The 24,952-nt window shown below is 41.2% G+C and overlaps 1 protein-coding gene and 1 long non-coding RNA gene across 3 annotated transcripts in view; one reads left to right on the top strand and one right to left on the bottom strand.

Annotated features, from left to right (window-relative positions):
- Positions 1-1,430: 1,430 nt before the first annotated feature.
- LOC148648807 (uncharacterized) lies at positions 1,431-7,991 on the bottom strand. Its single transcript, XR_015926469.1, has 2 exons — positions 7,865-7,991; positions 1,431-2,858 (listed from the first exon to the last, which is right to left on the bottom strand). It is a non-coding gene; the product is annotated as an uncharacterized LOC148648807 (long non-coding RNA).
- The window catches only part of nbeal1 (neurobeachin-like 1), a 132,267-nt gene continuing 115,291 nt past the window's right edge, over positions 7,977-24,952 (top strand). For both annotated transcript variants that reach the window (XM_088606748.1, XM_088606747.1), the window contains exon 1: positions 7,977-8,117. In XM_088606748.1, the coding sequence (XP_088462874.1) occupies positions 8,067-8,117 (51 nt within the window). In that variant the 5' untranslated portion in view covers positions 7,977-8,066. The remainder of the gene's footprint in view (positions 8,118-24,952) is intronic.

Genomic DNA, 24,952 nt, shown 5'->3' with positions numbered 1-24,952 from the left:
ACAACATTTATCAGTGTCCATCCTTTCATTTGCTAACTACTTTATTCAATTTAGTCTTGGGGGAGCTGGAGCCTATCCTGGCAAGCAACAGGGGCACGGCAGGGTACACCCTGGATGGGACGCCTGTACAGCACATGGCAGACAGACACAAACCCTCACTTTAACACAAGGGGCAATTTTCCCACTGGGTTTTCCCACAAAGGGCCAATCAACCCACTGGACTGTGGTTGGAAACTAGAGCATCTGGAGGAAACATGCAAAGTCCATGCAGATAGCACCCCAGGTCCAGAATTGACCCCAGGAACCCAGTGCTTCAGCGCTGTGAGGCAGCAGAGCTAACCACTGTGCCATCATATCACCCGTTTGTCAGTGTCAAAAATGGAACAATGGCTCTGTTCTACACACACAAAGGACCATCTGATGTGTAGATTTGGTGAGTTCATCAGTTCCAGACTGATGAGCAATGCTAGATTAATTCAGGCCGAATTCGGAAAAGAAAGAAGTGCCAGCATATTTAAAGTTGCGGCCATTTTCACTATATGAATCTGGGACATGTTCAAGGAATCCTGTCCTTATAGAGACTGCACTGTATTGCCTTATGTTAGTCCTAGCAATGTACTTAGCGTCTCAAATTGCTTAGAGTACAGACAGAGCCCTGTAATACTGACATTACTGGTTGGAGCTTGGGCTACATCATTAGATGTTCTCTAATGATGAGGTCCTCATGTGACAACTCATGATTTGCAGTGTGCTTCCAGAATTCAGATATACAAAGAACCCTGTAATTTGTCATGTACACATGGATGTATTTTGTTGTTAGTGAACTTATGTAAACTCTCCCTTAATTCTTCTATAAGGCTCAGTATTATGTGCCCTGTGAAGTTATAAAATATCTAATATTGAAGTATGTTAAATAAGCTATTATTGAAATAAACTATAATAATGAAGTAAATAAAACATAAATGTTATTAATGTTTTCTCAACAAGATGCTATTGATGATGAGGTTTAAATGAATAACTTTACAGTACACACCAATTTGGTCTCAGGGACTACATCAGTATCTGATTCCGGACTGTGGGAAAGACACTCGGAGCTTTGTCTTAGCAAGCCAAGGTGCACAGATCCTACGTTTCGCAAAGGAAAAGTTTTATGAGCATGTCGACCCACTGACTTTGGCCAAGCTAAAAACCTTGGAGAAAGTGTACCCTAGGTAAGTTTATTTTCATCCACAGTGATCACAAACACAAACAGAAACACATTCTCCTTTCGCAGTTTGTTTTTTCCCAGTAATTAAGTGCTATAATTTGATGGGAGAGTTACTTACTGTATGTCACCTCTACTGATAGAAACAGAACAGGTCCCTAACCTTGAGGTAAATATTTTTGAATCTTACCAGATTGTTATTAAAAATGAAGCAAACAAAATGGAGGAAAATTTGCACGTTTCTTTTTACTGGATTTTACACACGGTGTATAAAATCTGCCACACTTTTGAAAACATGCTTAACTTTTTGGGATATCAGATTACTCTGGGTGTGTCAGTATACAAAACGATTTAGCTACTCTGCAAGAGACAGGTTTAAAATTTAAAATGTTCTGTACAAACTTTGTTTCCTTAGCGGTTCTCCCATAACACTTTTGGGGTGGTTGAGAGCTATAGATGGCTAGTTCAAGCTTGAGTTGGCCAGGATATCTTTTTGCCTTCCACATTTTTCAATGGCATCTGGTACTTATCAGACACCTGTGAGCCTGCAGTGTTGACTTTTGGTCTTCCAAGTGCCATTAACATCCATGTAAAGCACTGTGAGGCCCTGTAACATGTACTGTATGTAACAAGTTATACTGTTTAACGTTTAACAATCAGTGATTCCAAATTGGGAGGGGAGATTTGTAAGTAAAGAAAAAATACAAATCAAAAGAGTGAAAAAGAAAAGAACTGATGGAGATATTAAAAGTGGTATTTCATGATTTTGGAGACATTATTCTAATGAACATGGGTATACATTTTGTGAGCACAAATCCTGACAGTATGGTCAGATACTTTCTCTTTTCTTCAAAACCTGTTAAAGTAGTCCCGATTTGCTGTCTGTTTTTTTCAATCTATGTGCTCCCATTTTCCACATGGGTTTTAAATTCCTATATGTTGTTTTCTCTTCTTGTTCTTACTTAAAACACAAGAATGTTTTTTTAAAAAGGGCGTTTCATCATGTACCACTGACGTTTTTCGAAAACTATTTGTAATCACCTATTATTTTCTATTTTTTCCCAATTTTAGAAATGCATATTTGCCTACCTTACTTATTAGTAAACCCTTTACCAGTATATAATCCCAGGGTCTTATGGTATAAAGGATTTATTTGATTACATGGAAAAGATCAGGTCATGTCCCATAGATAGCTTACTGTGGTAAACTGCAGAAAATTCAGAGCTTGCAGAAGCATCTAGTATGTACCCATTATAATCACCAATGCCCATTCTCCACCACATAAAGTTTTTTTACAAGCATTTGAAAGGTTGTGCGGCAACGACAAATTAAAAATGCCTTTTGTTTTTAAAAAATCGATTCTTCCACATAAGCGAATGATACTTGAAGGCCAACACGGAGTCCTGCAGCCTTTCCTCCTTTTTCCCCACTGACATCTCTTATTGCAGTGATGAAGAGCTCTGCCAGTTCTTCCTGGAGCAGAACCGCTGGAGCCTCTTCAAGAAAGGCATGGTTCACAACTTAAAGACACATAACGTGAAGTCCGGGTTTACCCCATACGTCAGCTGTTCTGCGGAGGAACACTTGGATGGGAAGGGAATCCTCAGCCTTTCTTCTGAAGGCAGCCAGAGGTGCTCCAAACCCCAAAGCAATGCTGCTTAGGAAAGAAAGGGAAAATGTGGATGAGTCACCCAGCACTCATCTGCGGCTCATTGATGGCATCACCTTTCCCCAAACACATCTCTGCAAGATGCTCTCGGCATGAAGAAAAATGATATGCATAGCTACTGTAGGTGGTTGGGTTGATCTCCAGTCCTCAAAGGCAACACAATATCTTCTGGCTTTTGTGCAGTTTTTAGTTCCCAGCTAAATTGCTGTGGTTTGATTATGCTTGACAAATGTAATGCTTGATTCGAACAACAAAAAAGATTCTCGTGCCCTATTGATCCCACAATTATGTCCACTTAATTAACTGAGGTCTTAGATCAGAGCAAAAGCTAAAATACCCTGATGACTTTGATCACTCGAGTTTGATATCACTACTGCACATCACAAAACTAATTTACACTGCTTAACAGCATAAATTTAGTGATTGTATAATTTGTATCTATCAAACAACGGTACTTTTTGATAATGGTACTTAATTAAGTCTTGGACATCCCCATGTCTTGTCTCGGGACAATTGAATGTTTCTGGCTGTTTTTAAATGCCGACTAGATCGTGACAGCTTGTGATCCGCTCTTTACTTTGAAATAAAATAACCAAGAAAATAAAAACAAACATTGTGTTTTTTAAAAGTCACACCTTTGTCCAAAGTCCCCCTCTTTTTTATTTTAGAATTTGCACGACTTAAAATTCAACAGGTTATTGGACTTTTATTGATTTTCTTTTTAAAACTAGAGGATATTGGGTCACTATAGTTAAAGATAGCATGCATGACAAGCCATCAAGATTTTGCTTCGTCGTCCGGTCCACGTGATGCTGAAGCAGAGATCGGATCACTAGTAGCTCCCCAGATGACAGACCAGTGTCAGAGAGCGGCCATTTTCTGTGTAGCAAGAATGGTCCACAAGACATTTGGCACTGGATAGCATGTTGCAACTGATTGGCATGTGAGTCACCATGTGCTGTTTCCCAATTATCCCTCTATGGGAGAAAACAAAATATCCAATTGTTATCTTCTGTCCTATTCCAGCAGTCAATTCATGTATAGAATGCTGTTAATAAACTTAAAGCTGCATTCTTAAGAGTGTTACTTCTTGGAGTAGTGTTTCAGTGTGAGCATGACTCCATTGTCAATCTTATTTGCACCTGTGAGAATGTGCTGTTCTGTAGTGTCGTGTTCACATTGTTCAATGTGAAAATGACATTGATTCAGTTTAGCTGTTTCTCATGGTTGTTTGGGATTCAGACAGATATTCTTTGGGCAGGGTGCTAGCAGCCATATCACCCTGCAACTCACAACTGGCAGCCCACTGAAGCTAAGTGGGTGTGAGCCTGGTCAGTACCTGGATGGGAGACCTCCTGGGAAAACACTAAGGTTGCTGCTGGAAGAGGTGTTAGTGGGGCCAGCAGGGGGCGCTCACCATGTAGTCCATGTGGGTCCTAATAATAATTAATAATTGCTTACAATTATATAGTGCTTTTCTGGACACTCCACTCAAAGTGCTTTACAGGTAATGGTGACTCCCCTCCACCACCACCAATGTGCAGCGTCCACCTAATGTCCCAGTATAGTGACGGTGACACTATACTGTAAAAAAAAAGGCCTTCAGATGAGACGTAAAACCGAGGTCCTGACTCTCTGTGGTCATAAAAAATCCCAGGGCATTTCTCGAAAAGAGTTTCCCATTGGCCCTTACCAATCATGGCCTCCTAATAATCCCCATCTATGAATTGGCTTCATCACTCTGTTCTCCTCCCCACTGATAGCTGATGTGAGGTGAGTGTACTGATGCACTATGGCTGCTGTCGCATCATCCAGGTGGGGCTGGGGGGGAGTCCCCATTACCTGTAAAGCGCTTTGAGTGGAGTGTCTGGAAAAGTGCTATATAAGTGTAAGCAATTATTAATTATTATTATTAGGACCCATATATGAGTGTAAGTGCTTTGTGTGTATATATTCTTGCTTCTGTATGTATTGTGACATTTTGGATAGTAGCCTACTAGCCAAGATTCGCAGAATTCTATGTTAATGGCCAGAGTATCGATCAATGTATTAATGTAGGATTAAAGTAGTTCAGGTGGGTAGCTGCGTCAGCATGCGTAGTCTGCAAAGGAACTAGTAATAGGTTTATTCCATGCTGAAAAGAGAAGAGAGAAAACACAACGTTTCGGCTGTGAAGCCGCCAAAACGTTATGTTTTCTCTCTTCTCTTTTCAACATGAAATAAACCGATTACTTTTTCCATAATGTAGGATTGCTGTACAGCATCTTCAGATAAATACGTTTTGCACGTTTTATGATCTAGCCAGATTCCTGAGTTCTCCGAGCACCCAGCTGGGGTGAACTGAAGTTGTGAAGCATGAGCTTGGCTGTGTTTGTAAATGCACTGTGTGAAGAATGTTAAATTCATAAACGATAGAAAAGTGGCACTAGAACAGCGACTACCCTGAAGACCATGGATGACCTGCTCCTCTTTTCAAAGCGTTTTGAACTGATTTCTTTTTTTAAACCTAATTGTCCTAAATCTTTTGGTAACTTATATAAATCATGCCTGTTGATTCTGAAGCTGAAAAGGTAATTGGTTGTGCCCACTAACTGTGCAATCGCAAAGCTTATGTTGTAAGGGGCATAAGGCAGACATTCAGAAGGGAAATCTCTAATCTCTGGTATAGAGAGTGTTCTAGCCTTCCTGCCATTTTCGAACCGTTTCTTGCAATGCAAGGTTGAGGAGGAGCTGAGCCTGAGAGACACTCTCACACCAGGGACAGTTATCCCAAAAGCCAAGTAACCTACCAGTTGTCTTTAGACTTTGGGAGGACACTGGAGCACCTGGGGGAAACCCATGTGAACATGGAAGGAACATGCAAACTCCACACAGACAGCACCCCAGGTCTGGAATTGAACCCAGGGCCCCAGCACTGCAATGCAGTAATGCTAACCCCTGTGCCACCTGGAGTGTTTTATGTTATGTGAAGTTGTGAAGCGAACACTCTTAAGCTGTAGAGGAATATGAAATTCTCCTCAGAATGAGAACAACTGGGGCTGTAGACATGTTTAAATGTTTTCCTTTCTAGTGCCTTTCTGCAAATAAGGCACATCCAACTGTATAGCATGCACAACACAGCCCTCCTAAATACTTACAATGAAAGCGTAAAAAACATCCTGGACTGGATGTTCATTCTGATGCACAGAGGTTCAAATAACAAATCTCATGAATTAGAGGTTACAAGCATTTTGTATTTAAGGAACAAGTAGAGGTTACGTCTTAAGAAGTAGAAAGAATACAATGTTTTGCTAATGAGACTTTACCGGGTGTGACCTTGTTCAGATTTCCAGTTGATCCCAAGAGCCGAGAGGCTGTGTTTTTTTTTCTTTCTTTCATCATACTTCATTCATTTTGTAATTAAACCGATTCCTGTGCTGCACATCACTCGAACCTTTTATTTTTTTGCAATCGAATAGAAAAGTACTTAAGATAGAAGAAACATCATTCTATTCAAATGAAAATGATCATAGAAAAAGGTGAGGAGATGACGAAAATTACACGACACACCTTAAAGTGAAGCACTGTGTTATTTTGTTAAAAGTCCTTTTTTTCCTACAGCCACAAATTTCAAAAAAGAAAATGTTATGAGCGGCAGATGGCGCTGTTTCTCAATGGGTCGGGTCTGTTCAAGACAGCCAATCGGTATCACACGGATTTAAGACCCCTGGCAACCGAGACCCCGCCCTTAGCGATTCTTAAGCTCCACATCGTCAACGTAAATCAGCGACCAACTGTCGCAAAGCCACAGACATCAACAAAACACCTCCTCCTCCCCCGATTCCAGCTCAGTGTTGGTCAAATTACGGCACCGACAGTCACCTGGATGTCAGGTTGGAGACCAGAAGCCGAGAGTTTACAGGAATGTTGAACGGAGAGGCGTGTGGGTTGCTTGGCGTTTGAACAGGAATATATTTTTTGCTCATTTTAAGAGGAATGCAACCGGTGTGGAAGTTTTGGTTCTGAGCTCTTATTTAGGGGGGTGCTGTCCTGTTGGCAGAGGTAGGGGAAAGCTACATTCACTAAATCCTGCTTCAGCTCTCCTCGTTCGTCGTAATTTATGAACGCTTGTGGCATCAGAGGAGGGTTTTTAAAACACTTGTTAATAAACGTTGACTCTTAAGGCCTCGTTATTCCGATCGGCTGTCGCGTCGACGTGGTGATCACGTTACTTCTGTCGTGTTCTAACATTTTTTTTCTTTATTATAAACATAATGCGAACGACACAAAGTTTGGACCGAGTCATATTAACCGTGGTAGGTATTGCAAAACCCGGCACTGACAATGACTCGGATCGAATTCAAATCACTCCCAGAGCTGCTTTGCTTGGCACGTTGCTGATGGTATAAATCGCTTGCTACTTCAGAAAAACATTTGTTTTTCGGAAAAGTTCAATTTGTCAACGCTGCCCACCTTCTCTGCTGAAGTGGATGTGAGCTATGCGGCTCGCCCCATAGAGATTTAGGTTTTAATGAATTACTTCGACACTAATGGCATTTCCTATATGCAATCGTGTGTGTTTTTTAACTCGATTTCCCGAATGACTAACAAATAAGGGTCGTGCATTACGGTACGTTTCGATTGCAGGTAAAAAGCCATCAACGCGAATGCAATATGTCAAACTTTATAGCGCTACTTGCGTGTCCTGCTTGGTTATTTGTGCTGGTCGTCACCCTCTGCTTCTTTTCTCTCCTCGCAGGTTATGCGGGGGCAGTGACTCGCTCCCCGGCTCCGGTTTTGAAGGGGGTCCTCCACGCCCGGAGAGGAGCAGCAAAATGGGGCGTTTGGTCCGGCGAGGGGGACCAAAACGCGATTATTGATGCGGTTCGGTGTTGGCGCAGAAGAAAAAACAAGTCTTCGCCCAAATGCTGGAGTAATACTATGGCAGGCTGCCTCCGGCTGGGCTTTGAATCGCTGCTGCTGGAATTAAGTGCCGCATCTACAGTACCTACCTGTCGACAAAACTCTTCAGTGGATTAAGAGTCGTCGTCCCCCCTTATTGATTGCCTAGAAAAGTTTTAACCGTTCATGGGGGTCGCCTTTGGGGATTAACACGGCTCTTATGTAACACAAGTGTTGCACATGACCGAGAGCGCACACGCGTATTATAATGAAGAAGTGTTGATCGTTGAAAGTGCACTCTAGGATTAAGGAATGGCATCTACCGAAAGGCTGTACGAACTGTGGATGCTCTATTGCAATAAGGTAAATTCCTATATGCTTTGCTCTTGAAATACGGCTCGTGTTACTTAACCCGTTCTGTGTCCTGGCGGTGTGTTGGAAGCCTGCTCGCTAATAACATATGAGTAATATACAGTGCGACAGGAGATTGTCGTTGACAAATGCATGAGAATTGTGCAGTTTTAGGAAAACTGACGAATTCCTTAAGACTGCACGCATTTGATAATGACAGACGTCTGATCATGTTCGCGTCGGTCCCTTCTCATCTGAGTGAGTGGGGGGTACATACTGTAATGGTCAATGGCTCGCCGCTTGTGTCCGTCTCCCGTCAAAAACGTGTATCCTGAAACGCCATGGCTGTACTGTTCCTGTTTGCTACACCCCGATGCATTGCACCTGTCGTGCAGTCCGCGATTCACTTGCATTTTCCGGCCGGTTCTCGTTTTAACCACAGAAGTGAGCGGCTGTATCCCAGGAACACAGAAGCATTTCCTTGCGATTTATTCGGTGCCTTTTAAATCAAAGATAGCAAGAGGGGTTTTGTTGATGTTTTTTTTTTTGTTTGCGGGATAATTCCCCCCCTCATTCCAAAGCATTTGAAGTTGCTCGGCCGGAGGAAAATAACATAAAAAATGGAAGCTGATTTGTTTACACCGTAGTGTATATCAAGCATGGTTCAATGGGAGTAATTCTTCAGGAGGGTCAGCTGTATGACCCTCCCCACCCGAGTTTGGGTTCAAAAAGGTCACTACGCCCAGGTTTCTCATAAGCAGTTCACCATTGAGGCTCTCGGATTTCACGACTTAATATCAAGTTACCCCCCCCGTGTGAGAAAAAAAAATGTTGGCTTCTTCGAGAAACGATTGACTGCTTTCTTTGGGAGGATCGGTGAATGCTTATCAAGAACCGCTGCGTGGGGTGTCTGATATACAGTGTGCCAGTATGCAGCAGTTCAGAAACTAAAAAAAGGCCAGTCAGGCAACTGGGGCACGTCTGCAGCTCGGTTTAAGTCAGACCTGTCAGTTGTGACATAAAATGACCTTGGGTTTCTAACAGTTGTTGGCTGTTCTTAGTCAAAATTGTACTCTTCCTCGCTGCGGTAAAACCATCGATGAAGGGTTTTTTTTTTGCAAGTCGGGAAAGGGTAGTTGGATTATTTAACAGAACTGAAGGCAATACTTTCAGAACACATTTTTCCTATTTTTTTACGTATGGAATATGATAAAATGTTTTTAACCTGCAGGGAAGATATTACCTATTCACTTACTCGACATAATGGCATAGGCTTGTAAATTGGGGGGGAGTTTAATCTTTTATTTAATTCCATTCGTTATTGGTGTGTCAGAATCTGACACGATCATTGAATCAACATTCATTTCAGTGAATACTGTATTCCTTTTTGGAATTGTAGGCTTTCTGTAGCAAAATCCGTGATACAACCGAGGTAGTTATGGTTTTTGTCAGGTGACAGGAGATTAGTCACATTTTTAAACTCAATTTAGTCGACTCGTACCTTTTGAACTACAAAACGATCTTTTCTGTTTTTCTGATCAAGGCAAGGGTCTTGAACATAGCAGACAAACATTTTCAAGTGTTGGGCAGAGCGAGATCTACATTTGAGAAATTGTGCAATCAACGTTTGGATTAGGTGTCCAGGAATATTTCTTGCTGCTGGATCATTACAGAAACTTGAGGGATTACATTCTCGGATAAGCCTATTGGTCCTGTGTTATGAGATTTTTAGTTTTCAGGGGGTTTGCTACTACAATATTCCCTTTGTTTGGGGCTTGTAATTATCGTATCTGATTGCTTTTTATAACCAGTGTCAAGTGGTTTTTGCCTGGTGTGTACCATAGTTTCCATTTCACCTGCAAAGGTGGTTCTTGAGATGTGCTGTATGGAGAACCTTACCCAATTCCCCTGTTCGTGTGCTGAAGTGGTTATTACATGGTGCTGAAATGTGTTCTCATCTGGAACAGCTGTGTTTGCGTTTTAACATTCACCTGGTTAATTTTTTCTGACTTTTCATGAGTTTGGAAACTTTTTTTATTAAATTTGCTAAAAATGGTAGTGTAGGAGCCCGGAACAAGCCAAGCTGATCTCTTGAGGTTTCTCAAGAAACCCCTGGATAAGATTTTTGGATCAGTTAGCTGCTGACAACCGGTTGACCTAGAGGAGTTGAAGGGCCTTCTGTTGTTACTAACCTTTTCTGATGTTCTAATGGAAATCTTGAATATGTAGAGCAATACTTATTGTTTCCTTTCATAAAACAACCACAGCTGGAGTCGATGATTTAAAAATACACCAATTCCAATGCAATACTCTAAATTAAAAGCACCCCCCTGCTTTTTCATGAAACAGCCATGATCGGGTTGCGCCACAGCCTTACTGTAATGTGCTGCTAACCACTTAGGATTTTTTCAAAAGCTTTTTTATAAACCTGTGTGCATATAGCTGAGGCTTCCTTGCTTTTACCGTTTGGTAAATCACGACGTAAGACTTTATAAAGTTGTTAACCTGTGCTTTATTTTTGACAAATGGTATTAATGTACGATAAAGAAAATATTTTTTTTGTGGGAATGCAACTATAATCTGATAACTTTTAACTTAATTGCAACCAAAATATGATCAGGATTGATGATGTTAACAAAATAGATTTTTTGTTTACTAGTGAGGTTAAACTGAAGTTTATCTTGTTCTCTTATTTTATTCACTGTCTGAGAGGTTTTATCCATTGGAACTTCATTCTGCTGTTGAGGCAGCAGGGAATGAGCACGTTTCTGAAGCAGTGTGAATCACGTAACTTTCTTAAGGTTACAATCCTGTCCTTTCCTGGCTGGGATCTGAACCCGTGATGTTGAAGTTTCAAGGTCAGATCCTTTACACTGCTGCACACTGCTGATCATATAACGTCAGGGAACTGGCAAACTATTTTCACTGGTATTCTATTGTCGTGAAGAGCATCTACTCTAGCGTGCATGGCTTCCGATCAGCATACCTATATAAAGATATATTAAAGTTTTGCTCAAGAAGAAATTCATTTTCCTGACTGGGGTTGCTTTCTGCTCTTTGTGGAGTTTGTAAGGTCTCCCCACCCCTGTGTGTTTTTTTTCTCGGTGCTCTGGTTTCCCCCCCCACAGTCTAAAGACACGCTGGTAGGTTAATTGACTTCTGTGAAAATGGGCCCTGGTGTGACTATGTGCAGATCTGTGTCTGCGCCGAGATGGACTGGCGTCCTCTCCAGGGTGTACCTGCTGTGCTCCTGTTGCTCGCCAGGATAGGCTCCACTTCCCCTGTGACCCTGAACTGGAGGAAGCAGATGGAAAATGGAGGGATGGAATATTTATCTCAGGTGTTAACCAAGGAAACAGGATGAGCAGAAATAGCAGTGTGTATTACGTAGTATTAGTTGGCTCTCCCTACCTCTGTGTGTTTTTTTTTCTGGGTGCTCTGATTTCCTCCCACAGTCTAAAGACATGCTGGTAGGTTAATTGGCTTCTGTGAAAATGGGCCCTGGTATGTGTCTGAATGTGCTCTGCAGTGGACTGGCGTCCCATCCAGGGTGTGTCCCGCCCTGTGCATATTGCTTGCTGCGATAGGCTCCAGCTCTCCAAATTGGAGGAAGCTGGTTTGAAAATGGATTGATGGTGTGCACTATTTATCTTTTGTTAATCCAATTATGCGGAATTCCACGCTTCTAAGCAAGCATGCCAATAGCTAAGTTCTCGTCTGGGGTCATTTTTAATAAAGGCAGCTTCCATTGGTTGCAGAACAGTTTGGATTTCTCGGTGACACCTGCCATTGAAAAAAGGCTATTCATTTTCATCTCGGCTGTCACTGGGAATTATTTTCCTGTCAGCGTCATGCCGTGATTGTTATTAACCTGCTGCAGAATTATTTTAATGAAAAAAAAACAACAAAATTGCCGTTTCTGCCGAAGCCGTATTTCTAAATGCTAAGCTTTGGGCCCCAGTTCCAACCACTGTGTTCTAACTCTGTGTACAGTCTTATGATTTTATCTGAAGTCGGTAGCACAAGGAAATGATAATGATTGTGGGAGGGGGGAATTATTTGGATACAAGTAGCTTTGCTGCCTAGGAAGCTTCCACTAGTGCACAGTGGGCAGCTTATTACAATATGCATAAGAGCATAACAGTTGACTGGATTAATAAAAAAAAAAGCCACATGACTATTCATTTCCCCCGGTGGCTATGGAATTTGAATACGTTTGTAGAGAGGCATCCAGATGTCAGAAATGGGTTGTGCCTTATTGATTCCCCAGAATGATCAAAGCTGAAGATAATTACAGTAAGTAACTGCTTCTGATGAGCTGCTTTGTCTGCCCAGCATTTTGGTGACAGAGCCCTAGTGAGGAGACGGGTAAAGAAAGGATCACTGAGGATCGAAGGCGTAGCTTTGAGATGTTATATTTTGACAGAGCTCTGATCTTAATAGGCGTCTGTGAAAACAGAAATGAAAACAAGCTGGAAATGAATTGTGCATTGATTAAAACCAGCCATTTTTCCATTGTCTTCAATGGCTGGTTAATATCTACATAATTAAATCTCAGGTCCTACTAAGTAAACTGCATAGGCACAAGTTTTTCCCTCTTTTATACCAAGATATGATTGCTGAAGCAGTAGTCTGTACGCTTTATACCATATACTAGGTTTTTTTTTTGTCTAGAATAGGTAGGCAGGCTTCAGCTTTTAAAATATAGTGAATATTAGTTTTTGGACATAGTACGATTGATATCTATGTAAACAAGATCAAGGAAATATGTTGTGTTACTGCCCCTAATGTTGATAGGAAGTTTAGAGCTGTAAATCTCAAGATCTTAAGAAGGGGTTAGATCTTTCATGTCATGGTCCATTGGCAACTATTTCAGGTTTGCAAAAAATCCAAGATATTTAATTTCTGTGGTGGCAAATGTGGCATAATTTGAATCAAATGTCACCAACCAATTGATGTACTGGCACCGCCAAGCCCTTTAATTTGTTAGAATGGAATGGGAATATTTCAAACATTTAAATTTCAAAATAGTTTACTACTGCAGACTTTATTCGTTGTCAATTTTGTTTGCTGCTAGATATGCAATTTAAACTTAATGTTTAAATACTGTGCTTAGGATGTTATGTTGCAGTAGGATACTTGTCTGAATGTGAAAAATATGTGAGTGTATTTTTAGTTTTGGAAATGTTAATGTGACAGCAGTGGTATGGAATACTTTCTAATATCTAAAGGGTTTTTTCATTTCTTACCAGTGTTCAGGATATTGATGTAGTACTGAAAAATTGTATTATGAAAACTGAACTATCCTTGGTAGGTTAGCTACATTGTCTAATATCAAGATATAAAAAAATGCCCCCTTAATTAAATAAAAACAATAAGCCATAACAATTAATTGTATGTTTCTTGTTTCACTTTATACAAATAATCCGACACATTGTTGCTAAACATATAGGCCTATTTTTATATTAAGATAAAAGGATAATTGTAAAAGTGTGATATACTGTACATAACTAGAAGCAACACTAGAAGACTCCTACAGTACTGTCCGAGTATGCACAGGTTTAATTTCCAGCCTCTGATGTTAACAGTGCAGGTAATGGGGAGACAGAGTTTTCAGTAATGTCGTGAAGGACAAGGGGTCACAACTTTTTCCCGCAGTCAGTTGCTGGATCCCTTTGGAGGACTGGGTAATGAAAATTTGCAGTACCAGATTTGAATGGGTCTGTGGACTGAGCTGTAATGCAGAAGAATATCTGTTGATAAACGCATTAATTCCAGACTTGGGGTGCTCTCTGTGTGGAGTTTGACTGTTCTCCCTGGGTTTGCATGGGTTTCCTCCAGGTGCTCTGGTTTCCTGCCAAAGACATACTGGTGGCTAAGGATCTGCGCCTGTGGCTGGAAGGTTGCTGGTTCGAATCCTGCGGCCGGCAGAGGAATCCTACTCCGTTGGGACCCTGAGCAGGGCCTTTAACCCGAGCTGCTCCAGGGGCGCTGTATAAATGGCTGACCCTGCGCTCTGACCCCAAGCTTCTCTCCCTGTCTGTGTGTCTCACGGAGACCAAGTTGGGGTATGCGAAAAGACAAATTCGTAATGCAAGAAATTGTATATGGCCAATAAAGTGATCTGGTCTTCTCTTAGTGGCTTCTGAGAAAATCGGCCTTGGTGAGAGAGTATGCAAGTCTGTATTTGTCCGTGTTGTGCCCTGTGATGGACTAGCGTCCCGTCCAGCGTGTACCCTGCCATATGTTTGCCAGGTTACGCTTTGGCTTGTGACCCTGAATTAGATGAAGTGGTTAGAAAATGCACTGAGCACAATTTTTATCTTTTGTCAATCTCGCAAAGTCCTGTTATTTGTTTGCAGGAGTCCTTGGATCAGCCTAGAGATCCTGTGGTTGTCAGTGAAGGAAGTTCACAATGGAAAATGACAGTAGTGGACTTGTTCTAGGCTAGCTAGTTTGGGAGAGGCCCAGTTACCTTTGTCCTTTCTTTTCCATGCAGCATGACTTAAGGTAAAGCTTGGCGATGTATCAAGGAAAATAAGGTGTGGAAGGAGCCGGAATATTTTGTTTTTATTTGACATTGAAACCCAAGAGGCAGCAAAGCAGAGGCTACAAAACAGTGCCCCAGGTGGCTTAATGAACTGAGAAGAAAGCAAGCACTTCACCAAATGAATAAAAAAGAACGTTACCCAGTTAAAAGGATCCTAAATAATGAATTGTGTATAACGACTTGCAAGCATGAGTGAAAAGGGATATTAGAAAAGCAAAGATAGAGGATTGTAATATTGTAGTGGAGATTTTGTTTCCGCATTTTAACAACAAAAGGACAGTGAGGGATAGAATGAAGGATCTTAGAAATAACCATTCAGATGATGAAGAGAGAATGGCAAATAAATTTATATTTCACTCGTTCATGTGGGCTTCCTCCTAGTGCTATGGTTTCCTCCCACAGTCCAAAAACATACTGGTGGTTTAATTGGCTTCTGGGAAAATTGGCCCTGTTGTGACTATGTGCAGATCTGTGTCTGTGTGTCTGCTCTGAGATGGACTGGCGTCCTGTCCAGGGCGTGTCCTGCCTTGCACCTGTTGCTCGCCAGGATAGGCTCTAGCGACCCTGAACTGGAGGAAGCAGATGGAAAGTGGAGGGATGGTATATTTATCTTAGGTGTTTACCAAGGAAAAAATGGACTTGCCCCAAGATGAGCAAAAATGGCAGTCTGTATAATAATAATAATAATAATAATAATTGCTTACACTTATATAGCGCTTTTCTGGAGACTCCACTCAAAGCCCTTTACAGGTAATGGGGACTCCCCTCCACCACCACCAATGTGCAGCATCCTCCTGGATGATGCGACGGCAGCCATAGTGCGCCAGAACACTCCCCACACACCAGCTCTCAGTGGGGAGGAGAGTTGAGTAATGAAGCCAATTCATAGATGGGGATTATTAGGAGGCCATGATTGGTAAGGGCCAATGGGAAATTTGGCCAGGACCAAATTTCCCAAACCAAGGGGTGTAATAAGGGTTACACCCCTATTCTTTTCGAGAAACGCCCTGGGATTTTTAATGACCACAGAGAGTCAGGACCTCGGTTTTACATCTCATCCAAAGGACGGGTGAGTCCTATTACATAGTATGAGTTTAAGAGACCTCCAACGTTTTACAGGTTTAGTGGTCTTGTTAGTTGTAGTGTTTAAGAAGATTAAACCAGTCCCCAGGGTGTGGTTGTATTCTACTAACTGCACATAATGGAACGAAGTGTTAACAGAGTTTCTAAAATCATCCAAGACAGGGGTGTTGCCCACTGCAAAACTGCTAATATAGCTCCTATTCATAAATCTTAAAACTTGATTATTACGCGATGCTTCCATCTTTTAGTCATGCTCCAGTTTCGCGAAGGCTTCACGGACGAAAATGTTTTCTTTCTCCCTTTTTTTCAGCATGGAATAACCTATTACTTGTTCCTTTGCAGCCTACGCATGCTGACGCAGCTGCCCACCTGAACTATCTTAGATAATGATGATATTGTTATAGATATCAGTTGCCAAGATCCAAGGTATCATATTTATATTGATCAAAGTTCTGTAAGTTCTTTTTCTGGTTAAAAACAAGAATAGAGATGTGTATTAGATAAGACACTGTGGAATTTAAAAGGTACAAGAAATGTAATTACAATCCAACAGTTTTCAGTGGATTAACTTTTCAGATAAGCACACGCATTTCAGCTACTGTGGCTTAGTGTTTCCTCAGTCAAAAAAGACCTTGTTTAAAGATGAGCATTAAAACTGGGTGTTTAAAGGGCGAGCAGCTCTTTCCTCTTCTTACATTTTCAGTCTCAAAGTGTTTAACAATTCTTAGTTTTTTTTAGCTTGTATAGGAGGGTTTCAAGTACTTTACTTGAGCAATCTCCATTTACAGTATAGTTATTATTCCTTTGTTGCTCGATATGCAATTTGAACTTAATACTTGAATAGAATGTGCCAAACCATTAAACATTTGTGACAAAACATAAAGCATCCTTAAGTTTTTGTTGTTGTTCCGGTTTAGCTTTCCAGAAATCACACTGCTGTTCGATTTGTCGAGTAATTTTTTTATTCACATTTTTAAGACGGTAGACCTGACTCTGCGTTTTTGGCGTTAACTGGATCCTGTGATTTGCCCTGTGGACTTTGAGAAAGAATTCAGTGTTGCGTATGATAAATTGTGAACAGTTGTGCCTTTGAAAAATGCCTTGCATGTTTTAATATGGATATTGACTGCTTTTGCTTCAGACTGTTGTAACAAAGACTCATCCACAAACTGTTTAATGACTTCCAGCACATTGCCAATTATTCCCAGACCCTGGTGACACACATTACATTAATTCACCACATGGTTAGACTGAGAATGGATATAGGCCACTGTCAGATTAACATAAGAGTGTAAAAAAAGCCCTATACTGTATGCATATTGTCATGGGCAATGAGCAACGGTTAACAAGATACTGCAATTTCTTTCTTTTTTTTGTTAAGCAAAGACTCTTTTAACCTCCTACATACAGTAGTCGATGTGGCCAGTTGTTTAACAGACGAGTGGTAAACTTGGACAATAACAGTGCTGTAAAATTAGTGAACGTCATTTTACGTTATTTTTTGGTAACTAGCTGGGAGCTAATTTTATTTTTCTGTGTGATCTTCTCCAGCACTGAATGGCGGTAATCCAGCCTCTTTTTTTTTTTTGGCGCAAGATGTTGTCTTGCATTCTGTTCCAAGGAAAACCTAATTAATTAAAAAGAAAAAAATGCAGTGGACATCTTGCATTCCGTGCCTTGTTTCTGAGCTCATTTAGAATGAATGTTTGAATCGCCTGTTTCTGGGAGGTTTTTGTGAAGTTTAGCCACGTGGCCACCAGGGTTTTAATATCAATTTGTGATTCAGCAAGATTCCAGATTCTGCTGGCCCGAAGATGCAATTTGGAAAGGCCTTCGAAAAGAATGCTTTGGGTTTGCCAGCATCATTTACAGCTTGACAGCTCGTTTCTTCCAGATTGTACGCATTAAAATGCTTACTACTGTCATTTCCATCTGTTTTCAAGCTGTACAGTTTGTGTTTGCATTTTTAAAATGACTGTGGTGTTTGGGGGGGGGGAAGCTGGTTTGTGATCTGCCTTTTATCTGTTTGTTAGGATAGGCTTAGGGATAGGCACAACTGAGCTTGTTGCAGAAGGGGAGGTCACCTCCTGGAACATGCAGAGTGTTGAATGCTCCCGTTGTGTGAGACTTGGCCTTGTGGCTTGGCAGGTTTTTTCACTGTCTGGGCAGGGGTGCTACAGGTCTCATCAGCCAGTGTACTTTTGAACAGAGCACCTGGGTACTCATCATTCATTAGAAGAACGGAAATTCTGTGGCTGAAGGTGAACTGGAGTCACTGCAAACAATCATCTCCAACCATAGGAATGGAAAATCAGATCTGGGGATCTTTTTTTTTTATATTATTCTGTAGAGAAGCGCAGTGTAGTTCAGTGAGGAACTGAAAGAGGCTTATTTAGGAACAGCGGCGTCCTAGAGATCGGACTGACAGAGTGATCCTCTCACTATCTGATCTGCTTACCAATGTTCGCAAGCATGCTTTTATACTTTAAAGCACCGCTTCTGTGTAGCCAACATGGTATAGGAGAAGCACATACACTCATACCCCGGTAGCCGAACCTAATTCGTTCCTGAAAATCTACTATAACTACGAAACAAACAAAAGAACACTTTGAAAATGAGAGCACAAACTTTTGCTGTGATTGTCAACAAAGCCCTGCTGCCTCATGGTGTCCTTAACCCTTAATGTCTTGCACCCGCGCAGAAACAAACAGCTGTTCGGTGGCGCTGAATTCGCATGTTTGCAGAAGGTTCTCTGCCAAAATTGGTCAGTTTGGAACTTCAAAGCTCGGATTAGCGAAATTTCCGTTCTTATAACGAATTACAGGGTACAAATTCTTCATGTTCAGATTAGAGAAAATGCGTATATGGAACGTTCTTATACCGGGTATGAGTGTATTTTAGGTTCAGTATATTTAGGGTTAACCTCTGATCCTTCTCACAGATTTCTGTATATGCAAGACATCAGTATGCTTGTTCAGCCTATCTGGCAGATTGGTTTGTGGCAACATCAGGTGTCTGTACAGCATGTCCTTCACACAAGAAAATCTTGTACACATGGTAAATCTTACAGAGAAATGAGATGGAGAATATCCCACACGTATAGAAAGTACTACGATTCAGAAATGCTTTTTTTCCATTACAGTATTAAAATATAGGAAAAATGTGTAAAATGACCCAGACAAGCTCTTCAAAATCACATTGTCAGCAGTCCACTCTCAAACTACTCCCCTAACTTTCTAAGGCAACCACAGGTGAGAAGGCCACCCTTCTCTAATCGCACCAATGTAATCAATTATCACTCAAAGTAATTAAGTTAATCACAGTCTTGTTTATCAATAACTCCTCATTCCCCACTCAAAATAAACACAAATGCGTCCCTTATTAATAAAAACAAGACTCGTTTCCAACATTCACATGATCCCCTTTGGCATAGCCCATTGGCAAGCAGCACAATTGTTCCCCAAACTGTTTTCACCATGTTTCACAGTGAAAAGTCTATAGGAAGGCAAGTCTGATGGGGGGAATCCCCTTCAAATTATCCTTACACCCAGGAAGTAGTACTGTGATAGGGTTTGGCAAAATTAGGAATAATCTGGTGGTTCTAACTGGCCAATCCCAAAACAGACTACTTGTTTAGGAGTACCTGTAGGTGGGGGATAGTTTACAATGACAGATGCCCGATTACTTTGCAGCTTCTGCATGCAGTTCCCCTAACCTGTATCCCAAATAGTTTAGTTCAGTCCATACCTATTCCCATTTTAACCCTGGCTCTTTGAATCTGCCCCAAAAGCAGTTTTCAGGTAGTGCGGGTCTTGTTGCCAAAAAGTGTCCCCAACAACCACATCAAATTAAGCACTTGTGAAATCCTCATATCCCTGCGGGACCTTGTCCATAAAAGCTGAAATGTGGGCAGAGCACCAGGCAGGACAGGTGGCGTGACTGTAATACTGTGAGTTCCTAAGGTTGTGGTGTTAAAGGAATGTGGGTAACCATCCAATTTAGATTTCTCACCACATTTTTGGAAATCTGCATAACATTGACCACTAATATCCTGGTGCGCACACCGGTGGGCTATTCCCAGCTCTTTCTTCGGGAGACTACCATCCCTAATCTGAAGTGTCCAGAAAAGTGTTATACAGTAAGTGTGTATACACTGTTTATATAGAGAAATATAGAAAAGCACGGAATGAGTTCTGAAATACTTCTGAAACAAGAGCAAGATCTTTATAATGTTCATATTCTTGCTGTCACCTCTAGAAATCCTACCAGCACTGTCTGAACTACTCCCAAATTCTGCTTTACTGGAGCAGAATATGGTGAAAGTCTGTCCCTCAACTGCAATATTCAAGAGTATCCCTTGATGTATTTTTCTGGTTGGTCTTGTTCCAGGGGTTCACTTGTTCCCCAGGGGAGACAGTCCTGCATTATGATGCCAAAGGGTCATAACCCATTCAGACACATAAAGTACACATACTATGAGACTATAAGGTGTAATAGTATGTTTATATACAGTATATTCATGTTTTTTGCTCAGATGATGTGCAATGAAGGAAAACAAAACGGCAAACATGAGTCACTGTGTGTTGTTGCAGTGCTTCTTTGATACCAGGTGGAGAATGATGGACTCTAGTGAGGTGGTGTCCACTCTGAACACCGATGCTGGTTATTATTCTTGTTTTCTGGTGTGACTTGTTTGGTTTCAAGAAGGAAGACATTTGCTTGGGGATGTAAGCGCTTCCGAACTTGGAGATTAATTTCAGTGCTACTCTCCTAAGATCAGGCAACTGCATGTGAGAGAGGGGTGGTGTGGTGACTCTGTGGCTAAGGATCTGCGCCTGTGGCTGGAAGGTTGCCGGTTTGTGTCCCGGGGCCGGCAGAGGAATCCTACTCCATTGGGCCCCTGAGCAAGGCCCTAAACCCCAACTGCTCCAGGGGTGCCGTATAAATGACTGGCCCTGCACTCTGACCCCAAGCTTCTCTCCCTGTCTGTGTGTCTCATGGAGAGCAAGCTGGTGTATGCGAAAAGACAAATTCCTAATACAAGAAATTGTATATGGCCAATAAAGTGATCTTATCTTCGAGAGCACCTCTCTGTTTGATTCTCAATTCAGCAAATGAGTTGGTTCTAATGTTGTTTGGTCATCCCGAAATTGTGAGAAACAGAACAAGTGCATCGTGGCTATCGTTGGGAAAAGTAGCCCGACAAGTTGCCAAGTATGTTTGCACTGTGTCAAAGGAATGGGAAATGAGTGGAATTTATTCCATTGCCAGTTTAAGTTATTAACATTGTCTTTGAAAGCTTTGAAAATATTTGTTACAGTGCTTCCACCAGGCAGTTACCCAGGAGATTTTAAGTCTTTGTGTATTTTGGAATGTTTCTGTTAATCTACCACTTAATATTAAAAGTTGGGCTGTACAGTGCTTTCATCAAGAGCAACAGAGAAATATGTTTGATTTTACTGAGATTTAGTAATTGGTGGGACTGCCTTTAGCAGCAATGGCGTTTCCTGTAGCTGCTGGTCAGTCTTGCAGATACAGTAGATATGGGGGTGTTTTGGCCCATTTCTCTTAACAGGACTGTTCCAATTCATTGATATTTTTGGGATGTCTTGCATGAACTTCTGCAAATCACCCCAAAGCATTTTAATTGGGTTAAGGTTGTTACTCTGACTTGGCCATTCCAAAATGCAAGATTTACTCCTGTGTTTAGGATCACCATCATACAGCATGCCCTAACTTCTATTACGATTCAGATCACGGACAGGTAACGTGACATTCTCTAGTAGAACGTGCTGATACAATTTGGATTTCATTGGTCCCTCAATGATTGGAGGCTATCCAGGCCCTGAGCAGCAAAGCAGCCCCAAACCATGATGTTCCCTCCTCCATCCTTCACAGTTAGAATGAGGTTTTTGTGTTGCTCTGCAGTGTTCCATTTCCCTCCAAACCTAACGTTGTGCATTTACACAAAAGATTTACACTTTATACTCATCTTTCCACAGAACATTGTTACAGTAGTGTTGTGGTGTTATCCCGGTGGTGTTTGGTAAACTTGAGACGGGCGGCAGTGTTTTTTATTTTGAGAGCAGTGGTTTCCTCCGTGGTATCCTCCCACACACCACTCTTCATCGTTTCTCTTATTGTGGATTCATGAACACAGGTGTTCATTAACCAGTCAAGAGATGCCTGCAGATCCTTGGCTATCACCCTAGGGTTCTTTGTCACCGCCTTGACCATTGTATGGCTCGCTCTTGCAGTGACGTTGGTTGGATGACCACTCCTAGGGAGAGTAGCAAGGGTACTGAATTTCTTCCATTAGTGCACTGTCTGCCTGAGAAAGTCTTTAGAATTGCTTTTGTAGCCTCGGCGGTGCTTTTCCCGAGATCTCCTGAAACCTCTTTTGATTGGGCCATGTTTTACTTTAACAAAGAAGAGCAGACTCTGCTGGTAACCAAACTTTGCAGGGTTTTTTATAGGTCAAGGGAGTTCAGACTCACACCTGAAAGTCATCTCATTGTTTGGCACTCCTGACTCCAAGTAACCCCCTTATATAGAGGTTCCCTTACTTTTTCCAGCATAGGCAGTGAATGTTTGAACAATGTGTCCAATATAAAGAAAAAGCACACAATTATTTTGTTCAGATTGTGTTTATCTATTCCTATGACTTAGATGAAGATCAGATCAAACTTGAGAAGCAGTTAATGCAGGAACACAGATTATGCCACAGGGTTCACAAACATCTCACAGTTGTACCTTTATTTACACATTGTAACACTCAACCTCCAAGTGAAAAACAAATGCTAAAACATTCTGAAAAGTAATGACAAGTAAAAACCTAGATAATTGGTTAATAGTTGGATAATTGTATAGACCACTGACTGAGTACTTGGTGGAAGCACCTTTTACTTGAATTACAGACGGAATTCAGTTGGGATAGCTCTGTACCAACATAGCACACCTAGACTTTGCTGTGTTAGCCCATTCTTCCTTACAGAACTATTCAAACTCCGTAACACAGCGAGGGGACTGTTGATGGACTGTAACCTTCAAGTAATTCCACAGATTTTCAATTGGATTCAGGTTGTTTTGTGTTTTCTTAAGCCACAAAACGTGTTACTTTAGTGAGGGTTTGTGTACTTTCTACAGACACTGTGGCTGTGCTTTTAAAGTGTAAGAACTAGGTGTCGTATTTGCAGTGTGTCACTTCTTGCAAGCTCTTGAGTGGCTGATGTTTTTAAAGATATGTCTGGCATTTGCAGAGACAACATCAGATGTTTAAATCAAACATTACTTTGCAGTTTCACCATCAGTGAAAGGATGTTCTGACTTCTTCCAGATTCTCCTAATTCTTTACCAAAATACTAACGTTTTCCTCTCTAGAACACTAACATCTCAATAGCACTTTGTTGCCCTGGGAGTTGTTTTCAGAGATTTTTTTAGTTCATATTTCACCCACTACATCTTTGAAATGACTATGTTTATCTTGCTATGGTGACGTATATTGTATTTCTTGGCCACATCAGTGGACTCTGTGCATATCAGGTATGGGCAGTCCCCTGGTGTCAATTCCACATTTCTTTTTTTTTTGTGGAGCCTGGCTTTTACACTTTGGACCGTCTTACTGACATCATTCAATGGTGAGAATTCATAAGAAATAAAGGATTCAAAGATCCATTAAAAACCCACTGGTATAAGAGACTGCAGCTATGGATCTAGGGAGAACCTCTAAACAGTATTGAATGAAGGACAATAAATGTACAAAGTCTATCTTTAAGTGTACAGAAAGCCTGTCATGAGGTCCTTTGTAATTGATCAGTTCTCAATTTCTAAGTCATAGGAATCCAAGCTAATGAATGCACATGGAATGCATCAGAGTGCATCATCTTAATGAGTATAACTTCTAATTGGACAAAATTAGGCAGTGGTGTGCTGCAGGGGTCGGTTTCAGGAACTTCACCTATTTGCCCCCTTACGGAGGTCTTGGAAGTGGCAAACACAGAAACAGTGGAAAGGTAATTGCAAAATATACTGGACAAAATCCTGGATTGTTCAGGCAAATGAAGTTTAGTGTTGACAAGTACAGTAATTCACGTAGGAAGTAAGAGTTTAGACTGCACTTACTATACGGGTGATTCTGTAGATAACTACTATGAAAAGGATCTGAGTGTGTATGTTTTCTTCCATATCCTCCTGAATACAATGTAGGGGAAACAATAAAAAAGCAAACAATGTTTAGGTATAAAGCAAAAAGCGTGAAGTTCCAAGTGAGGTTCTGCTTAAGCTTTACAATGTGCTATTCTGGCCTCTTTTAGAATATTTTCAGGTTTGGTCAGGGGATTGTATTATACATTTAGGTTTAAGGGTGCTAAGTCTTTTTCATGTTAGGACAGGAGAGGAGATTTGATTGAAGTATTCATTTCTAAGGCATATACAGTAGATATGGTCAACCGAAGGGATTGTTTTATACTCGGAAGTAGAATAAGGCTAATTTAATAATTTAAACAAGCAGTTTTTTTTTTTTTCTGAGTATGAAATGCGGGCTTCTCGGCTGGTTGGTGAGTCCCAACCTCAGGGCACCTTTAAGAAACGGCTGAACTAAATCGTACATTAAGTTATGTTGCTACTTAGCTGCCAAGGGAAAGAGAGTGCCTTTTGATGTTTGCAGCTTATTTTATGCTCTTATTATTTACATTTTGGCTCGAAGATGTCAGTTCTCTGCGTAGTGTACTTGAACCACAGGAGAAACCCATTGGGTCTGTGTTATTGTGTTTAGCTTGACCTCTGCTGATACAGTGGGGGTAAGTGCCAACAGTGGAAGCCTGCACACCTTTAGAAAAATACCAGAAACAGACCTATATTCTTGTTTTTCTTAATTTATTTGACCAAGTAAATTAAGAACCAATTATCATTTGCAGTGCTGACTTGTCACCCCGTTAATATACAGTATAACACGTCTTTTCCTGGAGGACATTTACGTTCAAAATATTCATCCGGCTGTCGATTTTATAACTTTTTTTTTTCCAGTTCAGTGTTGCGGCCTATCTCGGCAAGGCAGGATACACCTTGGACAGGACGCCAGTCCGTTACAGGACAGACAGACAAAAACACAGACATGCACACACTCGCACCAGGGCCGCTTTTCCCAGAAGTCAGTTAACGTACCAGTAAATGTTTGAACTTTGGGAGGAAACTGGAGCAACCAGAGGAAGCCTAT

The sequence above is a fragment of the Lepisosteus platostomus genome, chromosome 14 (genome assembly GCF_059453375.1).
Source record: "Lepisosteus platostomus isolate fLepPlt1 chromosome 14, fLepPlt1.hap1, whole genome shotgun sequence".
Classification (NCBI taxonomy): Eukaryota; Metazoa; Chordata; class Actinopteri; order Semionotiformes; family Lepisosteidae; genus Lepisosteus; species Lepisosteus platostomus.
Note: the sequence above shows the minus strand (reverse complement) of the source record. Positions and strands in the feature narration are given on the sequence as shown.